This window comes from Ailuropoda melanoleuca, chromosome 16, assembly GCF_002007445.2.
Source record: "Ailuropoda melanoleuca isolate Jingjing chromosome 16, ASM200744v2, whole genome shotgun sequence".
Classification (NCBI taxonomy): domain Eukaryota; kingdom Metazoa; phylum Chordata; class Mammalia; order Carnivora; family Ursidae; genus Ailuropoda; species Ailuropoda melanoleuca.
Window position 1 is genome coordinate 2,595,515 of NC_048233.1, and position 25,000 is coordinate 2,620,514.

General features: G+C 36.9%; 1 protein-coding gene across 12 annotated transcripts in view; it reads right to left on the reverse strand.

The window, feature by feature from the left end:
* The window catches only part of ERC1 (ELKS/RAB6-interacting/CAST family member 1), a 536,559-nt gene that overhangs the window by 378,297 nt on the left and 133,262 nt on the right, over positions 1-25,000 (reverse strand). For all 12 annotated transcript variants that reach the window (XM_019793501.2, XM_034645665.1, XM_002914100.4 and 9 more), the window contains one exon: positions 12,115-12,282. In XM_019793501.2, the coding sequence (XP_019649060.1) occupies positions 12,115-12,282 (168 nt within the window). The remainder of the gene's footprint in view (positions 1-12,114; positions 12,283-25,000) is intronic.

The following is a 25,000-nucleotide window of genomic DNA, read 5'->3' on the forward strand; positions in this document are numbered from 1 at the left end:
AAAAGGAACGAAGTACTGATACTTGAGTGGAGAATTACAACATGAGTTAACCTTGAAAACATTATGTTAAAAACCAGCCAGACACAAAAAGCTGCATTTATACAATTACACTTATACGAAATGTCAGAACAAGCAAATCCATAAAGATAAAAAGTAGATTAGAGGTTGCCAGAGGATAAGGGGTTGTGAGTGCTAACAGGTATGGGTTTCTTATTGAAAATGTTCTGGAACTGAATAGTGCTGATGGTTGCACAAACTTGTAAGAATACACAAAACAATGAATTCTATAGCTTAAAATGGTAAATTCTATGATATGTGAATTATAGCTCAATCAGGAAAAAAAATTTATTTAATTAACCCTTAGTGCTAGCTTAAAAATGCTAAGCCTAAGATTTATCCTGTTTTATTCCCCAAATAACGCAAAACAATTTAGCCAAGTTTCTCTGTTCTTTAAAGACTTTAAAATTCTTTTGAATCTATGCACGTACTCACTCCAATTATCTTCTATATGGCAGTCTCTTCCATATGAGAGCGCTAATACACCAAATTTTCATCTACACAGTTGCGCTTCTCACCTAAGGTGAACCTCTAAAATAAATAGGTAGCATTAATTCACCTTCTGCTGTTAGTCCATCCTTTGTATCCTTTCTTTACACCTTATTCTTTTGTACTCCTTTTTTTTATATTTTTATACCCTCTGATAATTCCTGAATTGGGTAAAACAATTATAGACTGTTTAGAATTCCTTCTGATTTGAGGTGATTTCTGTTGGGAACAGTGGATGACAGTAGAAACTCTATGAATAACAGATTAAAACATTGAGTAACACAGACAAAGAAAAATTCCTCTTCCATTCTGATTAATAAGCCTGCAACATCATGACAACAAAAAAGGGACTAAGAGCTTCATCACCATAGCACACACAAAAAATCCTTTATTCAACATTTTTGTTGAACTACAGCAGATATTTTTTCCAAAGATGGCCACAATAATACCTCCCACCTCACACGCTCCTCTGCAATGTGGTTTTGCCATGGCTCCACTAAGAAGTGAAGTCTATTCCTTGACCCCCCAGAATCAAGATAAGTCCTGTGACTATGACAAACAGAATACCAAAAGGAATCCTCTGCCATTTCCAAACCCACTCATAGCAAAACTCTTAACTGGTCAGGCAGCTTCTGCTTCTAACATCTATGACTGTGGAGTCAGGTGCCACATAAGAAGTGTGACAACTCTCATCATGCTGTGGGACACCCAGGACATATGCAGAAGCCCTGAGGCAAAAGGCACCATGTAGCCATGTAGCCAGAGGCCAAGGAGTACCTAGACAGAATGTCTGCAAGTGAAAAAGCCAGCTTGGCAGTGGATCATCCAACTGCTGACACCCCCAGCTGTCACCAAACAAATCAGGGACCAACTACCCAAGAGAGCCCTTCCTGAATTCATGACTCACAAATAAGTGAGCATTCAAAAATGGCTGCTCGAGCTACTAAGCTTTAGAAACAGTTCATTATGCAGCAGGTTCTTCTCCATCTATTTTAAAGCAGTGCTATTGCTAGTGTTGCTTTAATCACTTATATTTGAAGTTTATTGTTTCTAAATTATCAGAATGTAGGGATGAGGGGTGTTGTGTTTGTTTTATTGTTTTTATTTTTTGGAGAGAAACGTTCTGGAAGTAGAAGAGATGGTGAGCAGGAATATATCATAATTAAAACAATTTATAACAAGGTAAACTTTTCTTAGGGAATAACTCATTACTCTTTACAAAATGTCACTCGTATAATACCAACATCATTTAAAAAGTTATCTGTTGGCAAACTGTAAATTAAATCAGACTGTCCAAGTTCAGCTAACAGCCCCCTTAAGGTTTACTTGAAAAAGAGGGGGTGGAAGGAACGGGACAGAGAAGGTTATATGAAGCGAAGTAAATCCATATGGAGTATATTCCCCAACAAAAATATCATCATCAATCAGACTGCATCTACTATACATTCTGTTTTTTCATCAAACATTTTAAGAATTTAGCTGTATATATTCTCCATTAACAAAAAAATTTAATTAAACTGTGTTCTATTAAAAAAATAAAGAGTAAAAAAAGAAAATTCTAATGCCTAAATATATTAGGTTTCCAACTTAATATTCAATTAGAGACTGACTTGGTCCTCTCTTTAGCTTCATCAACAGCTGGGCTGTGACTTAAAAGTAGTAACACTTAGAAAACATTGCAATTAATCCTTATTAAAAATAAAATATGACAATTTTTAAAAATATTAATTTTCTGAGTAAAATGACTAAATACTGGGGTTTTTTAGTGATAAAACATATTCTCCTTTCCATCTTATGATATGGAAAAAGTGAAGAGAGTAACGCTATCTTAACTAAGACTCCACAGAAAACAAATGGAATATATAAAAAACCTATTCTTTCTGACTTCCTACCAAAAACAAAATAAGAGACTTGAACCAATCTAGGACCAAAATAACAAACCAATTGCAACCTTCTAATTCTATATATCAATCAGCTTTCTGCTACTGTTAAATCTAAACTCTAAATACCCAAACCTAGAAAACTGGAGAAGTAAGCAAGGCGAAATCAACAGAAGTTACGGAAGCATAGAAGGGAATGATGGTAACATCTGCGTCAGCAAATTAAACTCCAAGCTACATTATCATTTATAATCAATCAAGCAAGAAGCTGTACAATTTTAACACAGATTTTTGAACGCAGCTCAGATTCAAATGCTCAATTACATTTTCCAGGTCAGTGATTTATTATAAAGATAAGAAATTTACTGTAACACAAAACTACTTAAAACCATAGGGGAGAACCCTGGGAAGGAGGAGCCCAATGCTAATCCCATTGTACAGCATGCTTGGCCATCTGCTATTGTCCCATTTTGCTTTCTGAGCACAGGGTTATCCCAGTGCATACAAATATATACACTGCCTAAAGACTGTCAGAAGATTGTGGGTGGGCAGTGGTGGCCAAAACAGAGCCACAAACAGTGCAGAGTATGTAACTCACAATCCAGCCATTATCACAGCTGCTACTATTCTCAGAAAACAATGATTTAAAAAAAAATGCATATCTAACATACCCAAAGTAATGCCAAAGTAGTATGTTTCCTGGTATTCCTCCTTAAATGATTAAAATATTTAAATATTACTTAAATAAAAAATAAAAAATATTTGTGAAAACAATAATTACAGAACACTGAAGCCAGAAAAAACAAGAAAAGGACAAAAACAGAGTTAACCTATCCCTCTTCCTTATGGAGTAAGTCTCTGAATCAAGAAGCAAAGTAGGTTAAGTGTGTGCAGAATTAAGCCATCTCTCCAGGATAGCTTAAGTTCTACCTGAAAGGTTACCTCAATACCCCACTGCAGATAAATTTCCAGTTTTTGACAGAAAATCGTCAGGGCCAGAGGAAAGAAAAGTTGAATTCTCTTTATCAGTTTCCTAAATAAACTAAAAGGAAAATAAAGATGAGTATATTCATTGAAAGCTTCCTCATTATGTAAGAACTGGGAATAATTTTCCCAGAGACCAGGTAATAAGAGAGTTCATAGTAAGAAAGAAAAGGCATTCGTACACAAAGATCTACCAGAAACTTTTAAGAATTCCTGTTACAAAATATTTAAAAAGCAAAAGCAGAATTCCAAGGCATGACACTGTGGAAAGGAACACAATTCCAAGTTTTCATTCACACTGTTCTTTTGGCTTGGGATGTCTCACTCCTTCCCCATCTGCCCGGCAAACATTCATTCAATTTCAAGACTTAGCTCCTTTCACACAAATTCAAACAGAAAAATTCTTGCTTTGTACCCCCCCACTATACACCATGTATATCACCACTTCTTTAACTCCCAGAAATCTAAGACTTTGAGAGCAGAAACCACATTTTATTTGTCTCTGTACTTAGCACAGTGCCTACCACATAGCAGAAGGTACTACACCAAAAGGATGAATGAAGGCAGTTTAGGAAGACGGGGAAGCCACAACACACAATTTGACTATACAACTATAAATGCACTCAGTAAGGGGGAAAAAGGAGAAAAAGCAAACAATACTCCAGTGTAGATAAATATATGCATTGCTTAGAAAGCTAGGAAAATGTGTGGGTAGTGGTCCTGAAAAAGCCCAAAACAGCTGAGTATATCACTGGCTCATAATCCAGGCACCACTGTAAGAAAGGATTATACAGTGATCTCTCCAACTGACTCAGATTTTTAAGACAGGTTTATAAGGGTCTGAATGAAGAACACAGAGAAATAAGAATTTTTAAAAAGGCTAGACCTGAAAACAAACTGAGCTTACAAGAAAAAAAATTCTACAGACAACAAAAAGAGCTTTGAGAATGTTTTGATAAATAATCAATCTGAAAGAGGTACAATATATCACAAAAGCCTTTTCTGGTCTATTCAACATTTTATCGCTTACATGAAAGTATAAAGAATATGCTCATAAACAGGTAGAAGGCATAAAGCTGAAGATCCTCAAAAATTAACTGGCTGAATTAAGCAAAGTAAAACTTAGTTAAGAATAAACAACATTAGGGGCGCCTGGGTGGCACAGCGGTTAAGCATCTGCCTTCGGCTCAGGGCGTGATCCTGGCGTTGTGGGATCGAGCCCCCACATCAGGCTCCTCTGCTATGAGCCTGCTTCTTCCTCTCCCACTCCCCCTGCTTGTGTTCCCTCTCTCTGGCTGTCTCTATCTCTGTCAAATAAATAAATAAAATCTTTAAAAAAAAAAAAAAAGAATAAACAACATTAAGGGGTGCCTGGGTGGCTCGTTGGTAAACTGTCTGCCTTCAGCTCAGGTCATGATCTCAGGATTCCAGAATGGAGACTGGCATTGGGCTCCCTGCTCAGTGAAGAGTCTGCTTGTCCCTCTCCCTCTTCCCCTCCCCCAACGCATGTGCGTGCACACATGAGCGCTCTCTCTCTCTTTCTCAAATAAATAAAAATCTTAAAAAAAAAAAGGAATAAACAAATACCTTATTATCCACAGTATGCGACACTTTACAGGTTCCAAGGTACTTTCTTACACATTATATCATTTAACAAAAACCTCCTGAGGTAACTATTATAGATGAAAAAACTGGAGGTTAGTTTCAGTGAGTTGCCCAATATCACATACCAGCTAGGGCCAAGAGTATTTATAATGTTCTAATCATCTCTCTTGCAATTAGATCCAAAGTTCCAACTGGAAAAGCAAAATATGGAAGAAAAATGAGTTGAGACAAATAACTGTCATCAGAAAAATTAACCAGGGCAAATGAAAACACTGGGAGGAACAGAAATATATCATCTAGGAAAATAAGATTTGAGGGCTGTCAAATGGCAAGTTCCCAATATCTAAAAAGTCATCCTGCAGGAGGAGGATTATACTTGTTCAATATAGCCCCAAGTTAATCCCTATCGGCAAATACTATAAGTAGCCAAATTCTGGTTCAAGGAAAGAGGATCAAACTGTCTGTCATCAATTCATCATAATTGGACATATTTGACTGTAAGCTGAATAAACCCTTTTGCCAGAGAACTTTTATGAAAAATTTTAATCAGTTAAACTTTATCAAGTAAGACTCTACATCTGTATCAGACATTGTTTCAAAATGTACAAATGAACTTCTAAGGAAACGTGATTCTAATTTTAGAATTATAAAATTAGGAATAAATGTAAAGTGAAATATACAAAAAGTTCTTTTTCAAAGAAAATACTAATATGTATATATACAGAGGCTTTTTTCAAAGTAATTTTTAAGTTAATATTCAAACAGAGGGAAACATATAAAAGATATAATAAACATCAATGTACCATGCAAATTTAACAAAACTTAATCTGCCTCCAGTTATTTTAAATTATGTTAAATAATATTTAAAATAGACATGTTATGAAGTATAATAATAAATTAAATACACACAAACTCATTACCCATCTTAAGATACTTATACATCCCTCCTTATGCCATCTCTCTGCCTTCCCTACCTCTAGAAGAAATTGCTGAATTTTTATCCTAAACATTCCTTTCCCTTAAAATAATAGGTTCCATTGTGTGACTATACCAAATTTACCTATTCATTCTTCTCTTAATGAACTTTTGTATAATGTTTCCTCAGTTTTGTTTTGTTTTGTTTTTGTATAGCCAAACAAGGCTACTATGAACATTCCTACACAGGTCCTGGAGTTCATCTAAGGTATCTGTATTGGGGAGGGTATGCTCATATTTACTTTCACAACTACTTTCCAAAGTAGTTGTACCAATTTAAAAATCCAACAGCACTGTTCAAGAAATCCAGTTGTCATGTTTATCAACACTTGATACTGTCACAGACTTCTTGATTTTTGCCAACATAGCATAAAAGGATAGGTATAAAATTGTTTCTTAATCTAGTCTTATTTTACATTCCCCTGATTAAATTCAGGGTAAATACTTCTCATATTTATTTGTAAGGTATACTTCCTCACATATGTTTCATTAATAGATATATAGGTTACAAAAGTATAAAACCATGTATACTGATCTAATATATGGGGGCATGCGTCAACACCAAAATTTAATGTTCAACTCTGGGACAAAATGTAGGACAATATATCAAGTAAAGATACGCCATGGAATGTCAACTGTATTTGAAATGTTACTTCTTAAGCCGAATAATAACCATTACTTATTATTATTCTCTATATTCTTTATATCTCTGAAACAGTTATAAAATATAAAAAGATAATATAAACACAAAATCAATAAGCAAGAACTCAGGAAAGAAACATAGCATCTATGACTTTTCTTGAAAATTTTTCAAAGGAATTCTAGAGCAACCAAGAATTAAATAAAAATTTAAACCTTGGGGTACAAAGCAGGAAGATGGCAGCAGAGTAGGAGGACCCTAGGCTTGCCTTGTCCCACAAACACAACTAGATAACTACCAAGTCATCCTAAATACCCCAGAAATCAACCCAACGACTGACAGAACAAACTCACAACTAAAGGGAGAGAAGAGACCACATGGAAGAAGATAGGAAGTACAGAGACATGGTTTGGGGGAGACACAGATCTTGGGTGCTGTGGAGGGAGGGAAGCCATGGTCAAAAAGAAGGGCAAGAGAGAAAGGAGCACACAGGGGAGAGCACAAGGAGAACATTTCCCCAAAGCCACTGACTTGGAAAATGAGAGGAGTTACATTTCATGAGTTCTTGCAAGCAGTGGGGATTAAAGTCTGGAGTTTTAAAGGTCAGCAGGCTTGGCTGGAATAGAATCTGGAGGGCACCGTGCTGCTCCTGCAGAGATGGCAGGCAAACCACCTGGGGGCAGACAGTGCAGAAACAACAATCTGAAAGCATCTGGGGCACACAGTGGGGAAATCACACACTCTTCTCAGAGCACTTCTCTGAGTGGCAGCATTGACAGAGACACATCTCTGGGAACAATGGAGCTTCCCAACACCATTTCCTTCCCCTACTCCTCAGCATAAAATACAGAGCCACCTGCAGGAGGTAGCACAGGACCCACACTGGCTGCTTGTTTACACTAAGCCCTACCCCCCTGGTCTCTAGTGGAACGGCCCTTCTCAGTCATGCTTGCCTCAGTCCCAGTGCAGCAGGACCCTGCCCCAGAAGACCAAGACAAACCCCTGTCCATACCATGTCTCCAGACCAGAGAGTTTTGGAGGGCCTCAGTTACAGTGGAGATGGTGACAGGTCTCATTTCACAAGCAGACCAGAGCACACCTAGCTAAAACTTGCCACATTCAGGCCAGGGACCAAACACTGCCTACAGCAGGTAAGGAGAACCTCTATAAATGACTCGCCTGAAGGGCAGAGCAGCCAGAACACAAAAGCAGAGCACAGCCAGCACACATAGGAAACACTCCTTGACACATTCCCCCCTGGGCATTCCATGCCTTCTTCTTCATAAGGCCATTAATTTCAGGAGGATATATAACTGGCTTTTCTAACACTCAGAAGAAGACAGAGACTTAGACAAAATGTGAAGACAGAGGAATTTGCCCCAAATCAAAGAACAAGATAAGGCCATGGGCAGAGATCTTTGTGAAACTGATATAAGGAATATACCTGATGAAGAATTTAAAGCAACTATCATAAGGATCACTGGCCTTGAGAAAAGAAGACACCAGTGAGACTCTTACCACAGAGATAAAAGAGTTAAAAAAGAATCAACAGAGATGAAGAGTGCAATAAATGAAATTAGAACCATGCTTGATGCAATGAACAGCAGGCTGGAAGGAGCAGAGGAACAAATTAATGACCTAGAAGACAAAGTAATGGTAAGCAATGAAGCTGAACAAAAGAGATAAAAGAATTATGCCACACAAGAACAGATACAGGGAACTCAGTGATTCCATCAACATAATAACATTCATATTATAGAAGTCCCAAAAGAAGAAGAGAGGGAAAAGAGGGCAGAAAATTTATTTCATGAGATAATAGCTGAAAACTTCCCTCATCTAAGGAAGGAAACAGACATCCAGATCCAGGAGACACAGAGAACTCCCCTCAAAATCAATAACAGCAGGCCAACACCAAGACATATTATAATTACATTTGCAAAATTTAGTGATAAAGAAAAAATCTTAAAAGCAGCAAGACAAAAGAAGTCGTAACTTACAAGGGAAAACCCATAAGGCTGGCTGGAGATTTCTCAACAGAAACCTGGCAAGCCAGAAGGTAGTGGCATGATCTATTCAAAGGGCTGAATGAGAAAAATCTGCAGTCAAGAATACTCTGCCCAGCAAGGCTATCATTCAGAATAGAAGGAAAGACAGAGTATCCCAGGCAAACAAAAACTAAAGCAGTTCGTGACCACTAAACCAGTCCTGCAAGAAATATTAAAGGGGACTCTCTGAGTGGAAAGGAGAGACCAAAAGTGACAGTATAAAGGTAGGAAAAACAAAAGCAGTACAAATGAACACTTCTCTAAAAATCAGTCAAGAAACTCATGCACAAAAAAAGGATGTAAACAGAATAACATATACCTAAAACATGGGGAGGAGAGGAAGAAAGAATGGGTTCAAACTTGAATGAACATCAACTTAATATAGACTGATATTTGGAGGTGCCTGGGTGGCTCTGTCAGTTAAGCATTTAATTCTTTTTTTTTTTTAAGATTTTATTTACTTGTTTGACAGAGAGAGAGACAGCCAGAAAGAGAGGGAACACAAACAGGAGGGGTGGAAGACAAAAGAAGCAGGCTCCCAACAGAGCAGGGAGCCCGATGCGGGTCTCGATCCCAGAACCCTGGGATCATGCCCTGAGCCAAAAGCAGACGTTTAACGACTGAGCCACCCAGGCATCCCTAAGCATTTAATTCTTGATTTCAGCTCAGGTCATGATCTCAGGGTCATGAGATGGAGCCCTGCATCAGGCTCCATGGTCAGCTGGGAGTATGCTTGAAATTCTCTCTCCCTCTCCCATTGCCCCTCCCTGTCATGCTTGCACGTGAGCTCTTTCCCTCTCTAAAATAAATAAACAAATCTATATATATTTATATACTAATGACTGCAGAAGAGGTTATTTGCAAACCTAATGGTAACCATATCAAAACCACTAATTAACATGCAAAGAATAAAGGAAAAGAGATCCAAATATATCATTACAGAAAATCAGCAAAATATGAAAAAGACAAGAAAGGATCAGAGAAAATCTCCAGAAACAACCACAAAACGAGTAATAAAATGTCAATCAATACATATCTATCAATGATTACTGAATGTAAATAGAATTATTTGCTCCAATCAAAACACACAGGGTGTCAGAATGGATGAAAAAAAACAACATCATTTATATGCTGCCTACAAGAGACTCACTTTAGACCTAAAGACACCCCAGATTGAAAGTGAGGGATGGAGGGCCGCCTGGGTGGCTCAGTCGTTAAGCGTCCGCCTTCGGCCCAGGGTGTGATCCCAGCGTTCCGGGATTGAGCCCCGCATTGGGCTCCCTGCTCCGCGGGAAGCTGCTTCTCCCTCTCCCACTCCCCCTACTTGTGTTCCCTCTCTCTCTGCCCCCTCTCTGTCAAATAAATAAATAAAATCTTTTTTTAAAAAAATCATTTAGGGGCGCCTGGGTGGCACAGCGGTTAAGCATCTGCCTTCGGCTCAGGGTGTGATCCCAGCGTTATGGGATCGAGCCCCACATCAGGCTCCTCCGCTATGAGCCTGCTTCTTCCTATCCTGCTCCCCCTGCTTGTGTTCCCTCTCTGGCTGGCTATCTCTGTCTCTGTCAAATAAATAAATAAAATCTTTAAAAAAAATAAAATCATTTAAAAAGAAAGTGAGGGATGGAGAAACAATTACCACACAAATGGATGTCAAAAGAAAGCTGAATACCAATACTTACATCAGACAAACTAGACTTCAAAGACTGTTAACAAGAGATAAAGAAGGGCACTATATAATAATAAAGGGGACAACTCAACATGAAGATATAACAATGTAAATATTTATGCACCCTACATGGGAGCACCCAAATATATAAAATAATAACAAACATAAAGGAACTAATTGATAATAACAAAATAATAGGGGATTTAACACACCATTTACATCAATGAACAGGTCATCTAAGCAGAAAATCAACAAGGAGACATGGCTTTGGATGACACACTGGATCAGATGGACTTAACAGTTCTATTCGGAATCCTAAGACAGCAGAATACACATTCTTTTCAAGTATATATGGAACATTCTCCAGAACAGAACATGTATTAGGTCACAAAACAGGCCTCAATAAATACCAAATGGCTGAAGTCATACTACACACCTATGAAACTAGAAGTCAACCACAAGAAAAAGTCTGGAAAGACCACGAATACATGGAGGTTAAACAACATGCTACTAAACAATGAATGGGTCAACTAAGAAATCAAAGAAGAAATTAAAAAGTACATGAAAATGAAAACACAATGGTCCAAAACCTCTGGGATACAGCAAAAGCAGTTCTAAGAGGGAATTCTATAGCAATACAGGTCTACCTCAAGAAACAAGAGAAACTTCAAATAAACAACCTAAACTGACACCTAAAGGAGCTAGAAAAAGACCAACAAACAAAGCCTAGGGCCAGCAGAAGGAAGGAAATAATAAAGATTAGAGCAGAAATAAAATGATATAGAAACTTAAAAAAAAAAAAAAAGTCAGTGAAACTAGGAAGAGCTGGTTTTTTGAAAAAATTAATAAAATTGATAAACCCCTAGCCAGACTTAACAAAAAGAAACCCCTAGCCATCATTAACAAAAATAATAAATGAGAGAGGAGAAATAGCCAGCAACACAAAAATACAAACAATTATACAGGACTATTATCAAAAACTATATACCAACAAATTGGACAACTTAGAAGAAATGAATAAATTCCAGGATATATAAACTATCAAAACTGAAACATGAAGAAATAGGAAACTTGAACAGACCAATTACCAGCAAAGAAACTGAATCAGTAATCAAAAATCTCCCAACAAAAGGCCAGGACCAGATCGCTTCACAGGTGAATTCTACCAAATATTTAAATAAGAGTTAATATATATTCTTCTCAAACTACTTCAAAAAATAAAAAAGGAAGGAAAACTTCCAAATTCATTCTCTGAGGCCAACATTATCCTGATACCAAAACCAGATAAAGACTCCACAATAAAAGAGAACTACAGAGGCACCTAAGTGGCTCAGTAGATTAAGCATCTGACTCTTGATCTCAGCTCAGGTCTTGATCTCAGGGTCATGAGTTCAAGCGCCATGTCCGGCTCCACACTGGGTGTGGAGCCTACTTAAAAAAAAGAGAGAGAGAACTAGAGGCCAACGTCCCTGATGAGTAGAGCATATTTAATGATGACTACTGAGTAATGTATAGAATTCCTGAATCACTATATTGCACATCTGAAACCAATATAACACTGTATGTTCAACTACACTGGAATTAAAATTTAAAAATAAAAGAAAAATAAACATTTTAAAAAAGTTTTTAAAGTAAGCATTTCAGGACAAAGGTGAGAGGGCTATCTATGCATACATATATATTATATACATATATGCATATATATATACACACGGTAGGAATGAAGATATATGCCTGATGTAGGAAACTAAACTCAGAACACGTGCACCTTACCTTCTTCTGAAGAACATTAACCTTCCTTTCTTTGACATCCAGCATGTCCTTGAGGTCATGTATCTCTCCAGCTTGTGTCCCCTTCTCCTCAGCCATATCCTGAATTTGTTTTGTCTTCTTATTCAACATGGTTTCCTTCTCTTCCAAACGCAATCGGAGAGCATCCACCTAAGAATGTGACATTTTTAGAAATGAGTAAATGAAAAGAAAGGAATGTAATCCCTCCCAAATACATGTGTACAGTTGCCCAAATGATACTTATATAGTAAACTTTCATTAGAATCAAATAAAATACCACTCTAAATATAATTAAAGCTATTTAGAAATTAAACCCTAAAACCTTATGAGCACTTCTGTAATAAAAATAAATTTGCATCAGTTAAATATGCAATGATATCAGGATAAACAGATCTGAATCAAGGGGCAAAATGGAGAACTGTTTATAAAGAGACTGAGTTTTGCCTCTTCTATTGGAGGGTTTAAACAGATTTCCCAGGCCCAGCCACCAGAGTTCTGATTCAATGGGTTTGGGGCTCAAGAATTAGTTTTTCTAACAAGTTCCCAAATGATGTTACACTGCTTTAGAAAATCTAAAATTAGAAAGAAAACCATAAGTATCACCAAGCATGACACTTACTGTATCACATAACAGAAACAAGAGGTAGAATATGATGCTTTTTAGACCAACAATCCCATAATGCACTGAGACACATGCAGAGGAAAGCAAAGGTCCACTTTCAGGCCCAAAGACAGTCAGCTAAAGTCTGGCATCCAGTTACCTTTATCCCCCAAGTTTAGTAACAGCTTTCACTAAATATAACTTTCAAATAACTAGAACTCTAATGATAGTTCTTATTTTTAAATCCATTCAAAGCAAATTCATTAAGCATACGCACAAACCAAATTATTTTGGTTTTTTTGTTTGTTTGTTTTTTGGGTTTTTTTATTTTTGCTTTTACACTAAGGTTTTACAATTCAGCAAATAGTTACACATTTATTATAGCAAAACAGGGAGGTGCGGGGCGCCTGGGTGGCACAGCGGTTAAGCGCCTGCCTTCGGCTCAGGGCGTGATCCCGGCATTATGGGATCGAGCCCCACATCAGGCTCCTCCGCTAGGAGCCTGCTTCTTCCTCTCCCACTCCCCCTGCTTGTGTTCCCTCTCTCACTGGCTGTCTCTATCTCTGTCAAATAAATAAATAAAATCTTTAAAAAAAAAAAAAAAAACAGGGAGATGGATTTCTTTCATCTTAGGACAGTGTTGGTCAACCGAAATATAATGTGAGTCATATGCAAACCACATATGAAATTTTAGAGTTCAAGCATATATTAAAAAAAAAACAAAAAATTTTAATAATATAACTTGTTTAATCTATCTATAATACTGTCACTTCAAACATATAATCCATATTAAAAACTATCAATGAGCTATTTTATTTTATATTCTTTGTGTCATACTAAGTTTTAAAAGTCCAATGCATATTGTTAATGTTTATATTTACATCATATCTCATTTGGATTACCATATTTCAGGTGCTCAATAGCCACATATAGCTGGCGGCTACAATACTGAAAGTGCAAATCTAAGATACAAGTATATTTCTATAAAACATCTTTAATCTTGACTTGTCCTATATTGTTTTTCCTAGCTGTCTGTGGATTAACCAACCCACAAAGAAAAAACATGTGACATGGGTAATGACTCACATTTAGAGTACATCAAAACTCTCAGGGAAAAATCTAATATTATATCTAAGCTATAAGGTATCTGAGAACCAATACAGTGTGTATGGTAGTACTTACTGTTAAGTACTACGGAAAATTTCCCACAAGACTAGTCTCATTTGAGACTCTATAGTTAGATACTTACAAATTATCTTGGACTATGCTGGAAAGGAAAAACATGTAAATAAGCCAGATTTCACTCCCCTAAACTACACTTCTACAAACCACTTCAATGCCACTCATTCCACCAAGCCAGAAATTGGGGAAGTAATCTTTGTAGGTTCCATTTATAATTCTTCACCACAAGTTCTACCATGCCCCCTCAATAAATACTTTTCACTTCTGATTTTCCTCTACTCTATTTTAATATATGATATATGGTAACCTTGCTATATTCTGGAAAGGTCCACCTAAGAACTTTCAAACTCTTAAATTCTCATTTCTGAAACAACTGTTTTCCTTTTTCTATACCTACTAAATCTACTCTGTGTGCATAGCATAACCTCTGATCTATCATGTCTTTTTTATCATTCATCCCTATTCTGTTTGTCTTGTTTTTCTCCCAGCCTAAGCAATCCTTTCAAACACAGCCTATCATCTCCGTTTTATTTTAGTCATAATTATTTTACAAATCTTTACTTCTAAATTAAAGGGTTTTCTTCATTCTATCCTCAGATTTCTGAACCTTTCTGCATATGGTCATGTATATGTTTGCCAACCTTATATATAGTATATTAAAAATCCTGCCAATTCTATCCTCAAGCATTGTATCTTCTTCACTTGCATTCTCCCTGTGGAAAATTTCACTTTCCCATGGCAACGTGAGAAACTGAGAGTTAAAAATAAACAAGCAACAGAGCAGGAATTTAAGATTAACTGGTCTCCAGATCCTACAATATTAACCACTAATTATATACTATACTACCCCAGTAAGAGCTAGACAAAAAAGAGTATATACTATATGATTTCATATATATAAAATTCTAGAAAATGGGACACTAATTATAGTAACAGAAAAGAACAGCAATAGATCAAGAGTTGCCTGGGAAGAGGGAGAAGGGGAAAGTAGTGAAGAATATCAGGGAAAGGCAAAAGAAAGGGATTACAAAGAGGCACAAGAAAACATGGGGCCATGTTCATTATCTTGACTGTGGTACTGGAAGGAAATATAGGAAAATGCTTTTAAGACACTGAGGCATGGAAGGTTTCATGTTTAAAGACACAGAAAGGATATATCATAAAGAAAAAATACTGGTAAACCCAACTCTGTTAAAATTTAAAACTTCACATCATGACATCATTTTATAGTGTTTGTTTAATTTTTTATCTATACTTCATGTGCCTGAAATAGGTCTTAATAACAGTAATATTAAAGAAAATAGATAATATTTATACTTGCTTTGAAAATGTAGATATTTTATAAACTGAACAAAATTAAATATGATCCAATATTGAACTTCAAATTGTAAAATTTATAACCATTTACAATCCCTCAAAAAAAATTAAATACCTAGCTATAAATCTAACAAAACACGTAAAGAATCTATATGCTGAAAATTACAATAAAAGAAATCAAAGAAGACCTAAATGTGTTCTTCCCTTGAATACCTTACGAAATGCAATGTGTCAAGATAGCCAGCCTACCTAAAATTTTCCTCAGCGACATGGAAAAAGAAAAGATTAAAGTAATAAAAGAAAAAATGTTTTGCTGACAAACAGAACTACAATACATCAAGCCCAGTGAACCCAAGAGATATTACCACTAAAAATGTCCAGTTTTGGTGCCTGAATTCAGCACTAAAGATCTCAGAGAAGAATTAAAATCCAATGCAAAACAAAGATGAATTATGTGATTTCCACAGGGTTCCCCAATAGTCCTTTCTAAAGTGCAAGATGACAAAAGTCTTTACATTTCCTTGGTTTTTCTTCACCAATCTATTAAAATCAGAAACATTCTACCATGCAAAGAAGCTGAAAGGTCCACAATACAAACGTCAGAACTGAATATTGATTCAATTTGAAGAAAAGGACAGCCACCACAGAGCAAGGACCTTTGTGGAATATGAAATTCAACAACCAGCCTGCTTAAGATGCCAAAAGAGCCCACTGACCCTTATCCACTTGGCATTCAGGACAGCTCAAGCTGGCCTGCATGGCTACTAATCCTATTTGACAGTATCAGATTTGGTTTCTATTAGCTGAATCCATTACAGGGCATCAGTCACGGTGATTCAAGAAGGTGCTTATTGAATCCATTGACTCTTATGCACAGTTAAAGAGGTCAAAGTCTTAGAAAAGTATACATGTCAGAAATTTTAAAAATTAATAAATCATATGCTAAATCATTTGTACCTAACTTCTACATTCTAATTTGTATTCTGTATACTGTATATTCTAACACATGTACCACATATCCCAATAACAACAAGAAAAAACAAAGTAACTCACCTAAAAAACATTTCACACAATATTCCCAAAATACATTATTAAATTCTTTTTATAAAGGCAAAAAGCCCAGACATTTAAACTTATAGCTAAGTCTTAACTGCCTAATTTCTTGTCTCTCACTTCTTCTCTTCATTAATCTCAAAAAATGAAATGTTTGCCATCGGTGGGTAAGGAATCAGAATAGAGCAGGAATACCTCCCTCAGCATTTCTAAATGTTTCTTATTCTGGTATACTAAAGTCCCATTGAACAATTACTGTTAAGACCTCATGTTGCTGCTTCTTTACCAAGAGAACCTTGATGTTCTAGCTGCATTTTTACATTAGATCCCTCACTCAGTTAAGTGACCCATAAATGTGCCAGTGCTAACCAGTCATAAATACCTGCATGCCATTTTGAGGGAATGTCGGATATGAGACCCACAGGAATTGGTGACTGAAAAAGGTAAAAAATGAAAAACTCTTGTAATAGACACAAACCTTCAGCATAAGAGTCAGCTGGAAATTCAGGCTTTCAAATAAAAAATATCTCATATCACAAATATTAGGTACAGAAATTACTCAAGTTCATATTCTAATTACTAAGTCATCTTTTCTTTACTAAATATTCAATTCATACACTTTTTCCTTGGTCTGCTTTTGTCGTTCAATACAGAATTTAAATGTGCTGGTCAGGAGATTTAAGATAAAAATAACCACAAAAACCACTCTGCTACCACTAGATTAATTGCTCTGAATTCTACACTGATCTTTTCCGTTAGTAGTGAGCTAAGTTCATAGTATAATTTTGTGTGAAGTCCATATTTTGCAAACCACAAAAAACATATTCAGGAAAGCCCCTCAGAGACTAGCAGGACACATAGTCATCACCCTAATACCATGCCTGGCAGGAGGAATAAGACCCTGTTTATTCACATCAAATGCACTGGAGGAACAGCATGCACCTAGCTTGCCAAGAGTCAAGGTCTGTGGCAAACAGGTTATGCCAACTTCAACAAAAACAGAAGGTTTTTCTCTACAAGATTTTCTCTACCAATGGACACGAACAGAAAAATGGCTACGTTGCTCTTCTGGCCTCTCACTTCTGATCACAAAACTATTAATTATCTTAAGTTATCTTAACCTTCTTTCATTTTACATCAATAAATACATCTATCCGAGCAATAGGAATTGCATGGATACAATGGCTTATTTCCTATAATTCCTTACTTGGCTTTGCCAATATGATTCACTTTTTAACTCTCTGACCCCACCTCTTCAGTTTTCTTCACTGAATCCTCTGTCATTTACCCCCTCCTCACATCTCACTTTATACAACTTTCCCTGGAGAAACCAATTCAATGCTAGGCTTTAACCACCACCTCCATAATAACAACTTCCAAATCGTTATTCCTAACCAGTTCTAAAACCCTGAGATTCTAACGAAATATTATTCTTAACACAGATCTTCCACTGAATATTTGGTTCATAATGAGATTTTTTAAAGAACCTTTTCTTTTAAATAACCATTAAAGATCACCTAATGTGGTCCACATTAATACAAGTTAAATCTTATGGTATTTATTTATTTTTTTTTAAAGATTTTTTTATTTATTTAACAGAGAGAGACAGCCAGCGAGAGAGGGAACACAAGCAGGGGGAGTGGGAGAGGAAGAAAGCAGGCTCACAGCAGAGGAGCCTGATGTGGGGCTCGATCCCAGAACGCCGGGATCACGCCCTGAGCCGAAGGCAGACGCTTAACTGCTGTGCCACCCAGGCGCCCCCTGAATCTTACGGTATTTATTATCTTACTTTCTGCATTTTTTCCTATATTTGGCAGTATTTCATAAACTTTTAAAAAATTAATAATCTAAACTCCTAATTCTAAAGCTGATGAAATCAAAGCCCAAACTAAGTGATTTGCCCAGGACCACTGAGTATAATTTCCTACCACTACATCTCCCATTGTTCTCATCTAGAAAAGAGGCTGAATGAAGGGCATTAGGCCATGGGATTGACAACATCCACAAGTAAACCTTGTGGCTAAAGGCTATTTTGACAAACCACATTGAGTTCTGTCTAAAGCCTCATACCTGACAAAAACCTGAAGAGCTCAGAGAAACATCAAAAAGGCCAGGGGTACAGACGTGCCATTCCACAGTACACAGTACATAGTTTATCTGTACTTTGCTCACCAAAACAAACCAAAAAAAGCTACAAATTTAGTCTAATAAATCAATGTCAATATTGTCTCCACCTACTTTACCCTGAAAATTCATAATCTTCATAACAATCATGTTGATTCATAAATCATGTTGTTTTAAAGACAACATGATAACACCTATACAAAGTATCCAGTATTCAGCTATGTAGCCACAGTAGAAATGTTAATGTTGGTCTCTGCAAATCTGATAGAGCACCACAGTCAGCCAACCTACTTCTACACTGACCCCCTCTAAGCCAACAAATCTGCAACACTTCCTTATTCTGGTATCAGACTAACATTAATTAAACCTTATCATCCTTTCCGTGTGGAACCCTTAGAATCACAGAAAGAGACATTTCCTCCTTGGAAGGACCTTTAAAGGTCATCTGATTCAAACTCTCGTCTAAATCCTGGATCTCTGTATCCCCTTTAAAAAGGCCTCTCTAGTATTTGGACACCTCTAGTAAAACCCAAGTACACGGTTCCTCTCTAGAGGCTGCCCATGTTCTGCTTTTACCAGGCATAAAAGCAATCTCTGATCTGGAAGTTTAAAAAAATATTTTTTTTCTGTAATTTTACCCACTGGCCCAAGTTCAACCCCTAGGCTAGATGCTCTTCCACATAACAGCCATTCAGATACATGCAGATTATCACGTACTCCCAAAAGCATTTCTTTTCCAGGCTACCCTTCAGCTATTCCTTAACATGCCATGGTTTCAGACTCTTTGCATCTAAACATGCTTAAATGTACCAACATACTTTAAATCATTATACACAGGGGTGCCTGGGTGGCTCAGTCAGTTAAGCCTCTGCCTTCAGCCTGGGTCATAATCCCAGGGTCCTGGGATCGAGTCCCATGTCAGGCCCCCTGCTCGGCGGGGAGTCTGCTTCTCCCTCTCCCTCTGCCCCTCTCCCCAACTTGTTCTCTCTCTCTCAAATAAATAAAATATTTTAAAAAGTAAATAAATAAATCATTATACTCAGAATTCAATACATTACAGCTAATTACCTCACCCTTACTTCAAGACACTTTTAAAACAACTGAAGATTGCATATGGTTTTTTGGTTTTGAGGGGGTTTTCTGGCAGCCACTATACAGATACTGAAGGATTACTTAAGTAGATTGTTTTACTTTTTCATGGGTTTGGTTGTTGTTTTTGTTCGGTGTTTTTTTGTTTTGTTTCTTTACTGGCTAGTTTTTTTTAAAGATTGATTGATCGATTGATTGATTGATTGATTTGAAAGGGAAGAAGATGTACACATTAGTGGGGGGGGGGAGGAGCAGAGGGACAGGGAGACAAGGGAGCCTGCCTCCTAGGACCCTGAGATCATGACCTGAGCCGAAACTGAGAGTTGGACACTCAACCAACAGAGCCACCCATGTGCCCCGACTGGCTAGCTTTTTTTTTTGGAGAAAGGGAGGGATAGAAAACTAAAGATTTTGGGGCGCCTGGGTGGCTCAGTCGTTAAGCGTCTGCCTTCGGCTCAGGGCATGATCCTGGAGTCCTGGGATCGAGCCCCACATCAGGCTCCTCTGCTGGGAGCCTGCTTCTTCCTCTCCTGCTCCCCCTGCCTGTGTTCCCTCTCTCTCTGGCTGTCTCTGTCAAATAAATAAATAAAATATTTAAAAAAAAAAAAAAGAAAGAAAGAAAACTAAAGACTTTTATAGTCATCCTATTAAATTTTTATCCTGCTTGGCTTAGGCCCATTACTCTGCTCTTTAAAGATCTTTTGGAATGCTGAATTTCTTATCTAACATGCACATTTACCCACCCCTCCCTTTCCCTGTATTTTTTTCCACCCAGTTCATTAATAAAAATATTTAATAAGGAAGAGTCAAGGTTAGAGAGATACATAATACCACCAGAAACTTTTATGTAGGTTAACACACATCATTAAACACTATCTTTGAGGAAAAGTCATATTATAGTATGAAGAAACCTAATTATCATCTTATCTAGCTTACATTTCTCCATCTTATTTACACTGCCTTGCCAATGCCTTGAAGAGGAAGAGGTTTACTATTATCTCTCATATATTCCTGATCTTCCACACCAAAAATACAACCAAAGAATAATATAAAATTAGCCTTAGATGACCTAGTTTTAATACTTTTAGTGATCACCTTTCTTTTTTTTTTTTTAAAGATTTGTTTATTTATTTGACAGAGATGGAGACAGCCAGCGAGAGAGGGAACACAGCAAGGGGAGTGGGAGAGGAAGAAACCAGCTTCCAGAGGAAGAGCTTGATGTGGGGCTCCATCCCAGAATGCAGGGATCACGCCCTGAGCCGAAGGCAGACGCTTAACAACTGAGCCACCCAGGTGCCCCAGTGATCACCTTTCTAATTCAAGGTCCTCCGACAATTCCATTGTAAAATAGCAATTAGGAATGGGATAGACTGGTGATGGGTAGTAAGGAGGGCACATATTGCATGGTGCACTGGGTGTTATATGCAACTAATGAAGTATCGAACTTTACATCGGAATCCGGGGATGTACTGTATGGTGACTAACATAATATAATAAAAAAAAATCATTAAAAACAAAAAAACAAAAAAAACAAAAAAAAAAAAAACCCAGGGGTTCATCATTGTAGTCTCCCCTAGGACTAGCTGACAAACAGCAGGTGCTCAATAACTATTTAAAAATAAATCATTGGGGCGCCTGGGTGGCACAGCAGTTAAGCATCTGCCTTCGGCTCAGGGCGTGATCCCGGCGTTATGGGATCGAGCCCCACATCAGGCTCCTCTGCTATGAGCCTGCCTTCCTCTCCCACTCCCCCTGCTTGTGTTCCCTCTCTCGCTGGCTGTCTCTATCTCTGTCGAATAAATAAAAAAATCTTTAAAAAAAAATAAAAAAATAAAAATAAATAAAAATAAATCATTGCTTTTATGGTCAAAAAAAAATAGCAATTAGGAAAAAGATAAGGTACACAAATGGGGCAATCCTCTTTGTTCTCATTTGAAAAGCAAAGTGACATTTGCTCAAAGCCAATCTCAAAAACCGCTCTCATCTTGATTCCTAAATGATGACCAATAACAGATTAGTAATCTTATTTGCATCCAGCCCCAGCCAAAACACAAAATATTTTATAGCACTTCACAGACTAAGGAAACTTAAAATGTAAACTCTGATTCAATAGGTCTAAAGTATGACTCAAGATTTTGTGTTTCCACATTTAATGCAATACCTATCAAAATATCACCAGCATTTTTCACAGAGCTAGAACAAATAATCCTAAAACTTGTATGAAACCACAATAGAACCCAAGTAGCCAAAGCAATTCTGAAAAAGAAAAACAAAACTAAATGCATCACAATTTCAGATTTCAAACTATATTACAAAGCTGTAATCAAGACAGTATGGTATTGGCACAAAAATAGACATACAGATCAATGGAACGGAATAGAAAACCCAGAAATGGACCCACAACCATATGATCAACTAATTGAAAAAGCAGTAAAGAATATCCAATGGAAAAAAAGTCTCTTCAACAAATGGTGTTGGAAAAACTAGACAGCAACATACAGAAGAATGAAACTGGACCACTTTCTTAGACCATATACAAAAATAAATTCAAAATGGATGAAAGACCTAAATGTGAAACAAAAACCATCAAAATCCTAGAGGACAACGTAGACAGAACCTCTTTGACCTCAGCCATAGCAATTTCTTACTAGGCAGACACATCGCCGGAGGCAAGGAAAACAAAAGGAAAAATGAACTACTGGGACTTCATCAAGATAAAAAGCTTCTGCACAGCGAAGGAAATGACCAACAAAACTAAAAAGGCAGCCTACAGAATGGGAGAAAATATTTACAAATGACATTATCTAATAAAGAGTTAGTATCCAAAATCTAAAAGGAACTTACTAAGCTCAACACCCAAAAATCAAATAATCCAATTAAGAAATGGGCATAAGATATGAATAGCCACTTTTCCAAAGAAGACATCCAGATGGCTAACAGACACATGAAGAGATGCTCCACATCACTCAACATCAGGGAAATACAAATCAAAACCACAATGAGATACCACCTTACCTCTATCAGAATGCCTAAAATTAACAACACAAGAAAAAACAGATAGTGGCAAGGATGCAGAGAAAGGGAACTTCTTGCACTGTTGGTGGGAATGAAACTGGTACAGCCACTCTGGAGAACAGTATGGAGGTTCCTCAAAAAGTTAAAAATAGAACTACCCTACAATCCACCAATTGCACTGCTAGGTATTTACCCAAAGGATACAAAGATACAGCTTCGAAGGGGTACAGTCACCCCAATGTTTATAGCAGCATTACCAACAATAGCCAAACTATGTAGAGAGCCCAAATGTCTATCAACTGATGAATGGATAAAGAAGATGTGGTATACACACACGTATACATACACACACACCGAAATGGAATATTATTCAGCCATAAAAAAGAATGAAATCTTGCCATTTGCAATGATGTGGATGGAGTCAGAGTGTATTATGCTAAGTGAAACCAGTGAGAGAAAGACAAATACCATACAATTTCCCTCATACATGGTTTTTAAGAAACAAAACAGATGAACATATGGGAAGAGGGAAGAAAGGAAAAAAAAAGAGAGAGAGAGAGAGAGAACAGAGACAGACACTATAAGAGACTTTTAATGACAGAGAACAAACTGAAGGTTGATGGAAGGATGTGGGTGGGGGATGGGCTAGAAGAGTGATAGGTAATAAGGAGGGCACTTGTTATGATGGGCACTGGGTGTTGTACGTTAAGTGATGAATCACTGAATTCTACTCCTGAAACCAATAACGCACTGTATTTTAACTAACTAGAATTTAAATAAAAATTTAAAAAAAAAGATTTTGTGTTTCCAATAAGTTCTTAAGTGAATGGAGGCTGCTGGTCTTTGAATCACACTTTGAATAGATCTCTTGGATGCTTTCTTATAATTTTTCTTTTCACACATCTTAGGCCCTCACTTTCATTTTTCCACTATTAAAATATACAACCTACTCTTTTCAGTCCTATGATGGAGAAGACAACAATAATTTAGATGCAGAATTTCACCTGCTGTATCATTTAAAAAATTATACCAACGACTAGAAGCAACTGATGAGCTCTACCTTTTATGATCTTTCTCCAAAAGTCTTCACTTTTATTGGATAACCTCAATTATTTTGAAGTTTTGATATTAATGGCACTGGTCCTATATGGTCTGTGCCAAATTCTTACATTGATATTTGATTGGGTTTTTTTCCTGTCACATTAATATCCCTTTTCTACTACTCTTTCTTACATCTCCTTCCTTGTAGAGACAATTTTGTTCTTTCTAGCAGTTCTTTCTATGTGATCCATAGGTAGTAAACTCAGTTTGTGTTAGTCTGAAAAAAAAAAGCCTTTATTCTACTTCCACCAATGAATGATAATTTCAATGGGTTCAGAATTATGAGTTGCCAAAGTTTTTCACTCTACCATATTCTCTCTTGCTCCTGTTGTTGCTGTTGAAAAGCCTGTTGCTGGCCTGTTAATCCTGTGTAGGTAAACTATCTCTCCTCTCTGGTGGTTTTTAAAATCAGTTTATCTATGGTTTCACTGTGATTCATGGTAGGTGTGGATATCTTTCTGCTCAAGAATTATTTGCTCATAAACTAAAGGTCCATTCCTATCACCTAGTCAGCAACATTCTCAGCAATTGCCTCTTCTAAAATTGCCTCCCATCTCCTCTATCCTTTTGAAACTCACATATATATGTTAGATTTCTATTTCAACAGACTTCTCTTTAATTCCTATCTCTAACTGTGCCTTATTGCTTTTTGGATAATATCTCCTCAGATGTATCTTCCAATTCACTAACTGTCCCTGTAACATTCTCTAATCTGCAGCTAAACCACTATATTGATCTTTCACTTTAGTTGTTAGGTATTTCATTATCTAAAAACCTTGTTTTGTTCCTTAATAACCTGCCTGGTATCATTTATAGTGTTTTGCCCTTTGCTCGTGTTTTAAATCCTTCCTTCATGTATTTGATATTGGTAATATTTACTGAGTGCTAATATGTACATGCATTAACTCATTTAACTCTCACAATACTCTACGAGGTAATGCTATTATTCTTCTCATAAATAAGGAAACTGAAGCACAAAAAGTATAAACTTACATAACAAGTAAGTGTTAAAGCCAAGACTAAAAGACACTAAACAACTATAGCTTGGCTACCTTTGTTACACTGCCTCGACAGTCCTAAAACAACAGCCCAATAAGTTATATCTTCTTCTCCATTCTCAAGAGTGCTCCTATGCTTACTACTCCATCCTTTATTTTAGTAATTTCATTATGGTCTCATTCTATTACCCAATATTCCTAAGGGTCTAATCACTCTGTTTGTTCTTACTTCTGATATTGGTTCGGGGTAGGTTAAATTCCATAGGTGATTAAGTAATTTGGGATTGTAAATTCATTCTAAGCAGAGCTCTCATCTGTGGGATTCTGCAGGGACTAAAGTCAGTGTTGAAAGCAGCTGTGCATATTCAAACTCAAAGCTCCTAAGAAG